The following is a 3,758-nucleotide window of genomic DNA, read 5'->3' as shown; positions in this document are numbered from 1 at the left end:
TACATACCAGGAACATAAACAATATTTACAAATATCTACTCATTTATTCCTCTAACCATCACAGAGTGGTTAAATAACTTAATCAATCTCACACAACCAGTAAGTAAGAAAGCTAAGATTTGAACCCTGTCATCTCTTACTGTTGTTGTGTCTTAACTGTTAAGTTAAACTACTTCCCAACATCACAGGTATTCTTCTGTAGAATTATCTAGCTTACCTGTGGGAATTTTTTCCTAGAGCTTTTCTCAACTTTCCTTGACATGGAAGAATGGGATTTTAGGATGGAGAAATAAAGCTTTGCTTTAAGGATTTTGCCAATTTTCACAATTCTACTAGGTCTTAATCAACCAAGCTACATTCATTCCATTTCCGCTTGGAAGGAACAAACACATTCTCATAAAGTGCACAGGTTTTAAAGAGATACTGCCTCTCAAAACACCAGCTCTGAAAAATACCCTCTACTGTCAATGAAGATTTTTAATTACCTTTTTTAAAGAAAATGACAGAAAAGAAAACAGGGAGAATATGTCACAGAAAATTCCATCATCACTGTGATTTTATTATCCTTCTATTTGCTTCCTTAGAAGAGAGGATGAAGATATTCTTGCTTCGTCTATCACTCAAGTCAACTTGTATATTCTGATACCATCTCTTTTGGACAAGAAACACAAGAGAACCAAGATGTTGGAGAGTAATTATACCATGCCAACTGAGTTTCTTCTTGTTGGATTCACAGATTATTTACCTCTCAGAGTCACACTATTCTTGGTATTTCTTATAGTCTATACATTAACTGTGGTGGGAAACATGAGTTTAATAATCTTAGTTCATATCAATTCAAGCCTTCAAACCCCCATGTATTATTTTCTTGGCAACCTGTCTTTCTTAGACATCTGCTATTCTACAGCAATCACTCCTAAAATGCTGGTGAATTTTTTAGCATCTAGGAAAAGCATCTCTCCCTATGGCTGTGCACTACAAATGTTTTCCTTTGGTTGCCTTGCTGACGCTGAGTGCCTCATTCTGGCAGCAATGGCATATGACCGCTATGTAGCCATCTGTAACCCATTGCTCTATCCTGCCGTTATGTCTAGGAGAGTCTGTATCTGCTTCGTTGTGCTGGCATACTTCAGTGGGAGTATGACTTCGATGGTACATGTCTGCCTCACATTCAGGCTGTCATTCTGTGGCTCTAATATTGTTAATCATTTCTTCTGTGATATCCCACCTCTTCTGGCTTTATCATGCACAGATACTCATATCAATGAGCTTCTGCTCTTTGCCTTGTGTGGCTTCATCCAGACCAGCACTTTTGTGGTCATATTTATCTCTTACTTCTGTATCCTCGTCACTGTTTTGAGCATTAAGTCCTCAGGGGGCAAGAGCAAAACATTCTCCACGTGTACTTCCCATTTCATAGCGGTCTCCTTGTTCTATGGAACACTTCTGTTTATGTACTTACGCCCCACCACTGACTATGCCCTGGACACTGACAAGGTAGTTGCAGTGTTTTATACTGTTGTCTTTCCTATGTTTAACCCAATAATCTACAGTTTCAGAAACAAGGATGTAAAAACCGCCCTCAAAAAGCTAGTAGAAAGAAACTGGATTTTCTTAAGAATTAAAATCACTTAATCCCTTAAGAATATTCAACGTACAGCCTGCACTTCCAGTATCATCATGCCATGAACACCTTATAAGTCAACTATTTTATATTTATTATAATTTTCTAGAAATAAAGATAACTTTACCTCCTCAATACTTTATTTTTTTTTATTTTTATTTATTTCTAGGNGGGGGGCTCGAACCCACGAACCGCGAGATCATGACCCAAGTGAAAGTCCGACGCTTAACTGACTAAGCCACCCAGGCGCCCCCTCAATACTTTAAAAAGCTTCTGTATTCTCATATAAAAATTATCTCTCCAAAATTATTCCACTCTATGAAATGTGCTTGAGATAAAATAAATAATAATATCTGCTTTCCAATTAGTGTTCCCAAAATACTTTGTACATTGATTCATTATATATTTTATTATGTTATATTAAAAGTCTATGTTGACTTGCCTATCAACCCACCCATGAGTAGAAGCTCCTTGGCAGCAGGGGACATGTATATTGGTTATTATTCCAACTCCTATATAGTACTGGAAACATGGCATATTCTCATTACATGTATGTTTAATGGATGATTGAATGGAATAAATGGATGGATGGATGGATGGATGGATGGATGGTTAAGTGAGTAAATGTAGTTTTCTGTGTTTGGGAAAATAGGTCTAGATTTTGCATTTACAGAACATATCACTCATGACAGATAATGGCGCTTTCACTGGTTCTTAGGAAATTAGAGAGAAGTCACATAGCAATAGTCAGTTTAATACTAGTATAGTGTGAAGTTATATATAACACATTGATTTCTATGGAATGTGCTGATTACTGTGGGAGATTCTCAACTGTTCCATTCACAGTGGGTACAAGTGAAAACCGAAGAAGTTTGTGATGATCATCAAGATTATACACCGTATACATTACTAATTATTTCCCCTTATCTTACCTGAGTTAATCTTTGAGTCCCTATCTTCAAAGAGGTAAACAATTGCTCTGCTTATTTTATTATGTATATTTACAATGGAAATCAATTGAACACTATGTCTGGGATCACTTCTGGTGATTAAATAAATTAAATTATCACTTCTGATTGTTTTGATTCTTCAGCACCCATTTCCTCTTTGTTTTATCTTTACAAAGTTGAAGGAATACATTGTATACATGTGAATATATAATATTGTGCATTTTCTAGTGAATGTGAAAATATGAATGACTGGATTAGTTTATAGTGGATGTAACCCTGTAAATGGAGATAAGAAACTAATAAGATATTGCTCATTGAAATGGGTTGTTTTGGGGATTAAATGAACCAATATATGTAAAGCTACCAGTGTATGTATGATTTGAGACTAAGATGATCAAATTAGATGATCAAATCTCCTAGAAAACATGTAAAGCTTGCACTTCCTGTTAAAATCTTTTTTTAAAAAGTTTTTAACGTTTTATTTATTTTTGAGAGAGAGAGAGGCAGAGTGAAAGTGGGAGGGGGCAGACAGAGAGGGAGACACAGAATCTGAAGCAGGATCCAGGCTCTGAGCTGTCAGCACAGAGCCTGATGCAGGGCTGAGATCATGACCTGAGCTGAAGTCAGATGCTTATCCAACTGAGCCACCCAGGCACCCCTTGTTACAATCTAATAGAATGTAGCTTGTTCATTATTGTTCTATTATGTTATTATTTGATTTTAAGAAAGAGTAAACGTTTAATATACAGAAGAAGTTAAGCATTTAAAAATATCTGTGAAGCATTCCAAATGTTCTGAGATGTTACCAGAAAACAAAACCAACCAACCAACCAAACAAACAAAGCATAAATAAAGAAAACAAGCAAACAAAGCAAAGATAAAAACAAGACCTGGATTTCAATATTCGAATCAGTGACCTTCAACGTGTTAAAACATCTGTCTTACTATGAAGATTTTGTTGTTTTTTTTTTTACTAATTTCTGAAATTTATAGGTTAATTTAAATTATTATTTTAATTTTAGTGTACTTTCTTTTTTAAAAACATTAATGGGGATGTTCTGGAATGAACTGATTCACTTTTGTTATGTATCCATTGTATTATGGACATAAGGTTGCATGAAAAAAAATCAGCTTCCTTAATATGGACCTATTGAATCTAAGACTCGCTTTTCATTTTCCAAAAT

The 3,758-nt window shown here is 35.2% G+C and overlaps 1 protein-coding gene across 1 annotated transcript; it reads left to right on the top strand.

The window, feature by feature from the left end:
• The first annotated feature begins 681 nt into the window (after nt 1-681).
• Nucleotides 682-1,635, top strand: LOC144226818 (olfactory receptor 5AS1). Its single transcript, XM_077758344.1, has one exon. The coding sequence runs from the start codon at nt 682-684 to the stop codon at nt 1,633-1,635; it is 954 nt and encodes a 317-aa protein (XP_077614470.1).
• The last annotated feature ends 2,123 nt before the right edge of the window (nt 1,636-3,758 follow it).

Source organism: Crocuta crocuta, unplaced genomic scaffold (assembly GCF_008692635.1).
Source record: "Crocuta crocuta isolate KB4526 unplaced genomic scaffold, BGI_CrCroc_1.0 scaffold1118, whole genome shotgun sequence".
Taxonomy (NCBI): Eukaryota; Metazoa; Chordata; class Mammalia; order Carnivora; family Hyaenidae; genus Crocuta; species Crocuta crocuta.
This window is presented reverse-complemented; position numbering and strand designations above follow the sequence as displayed.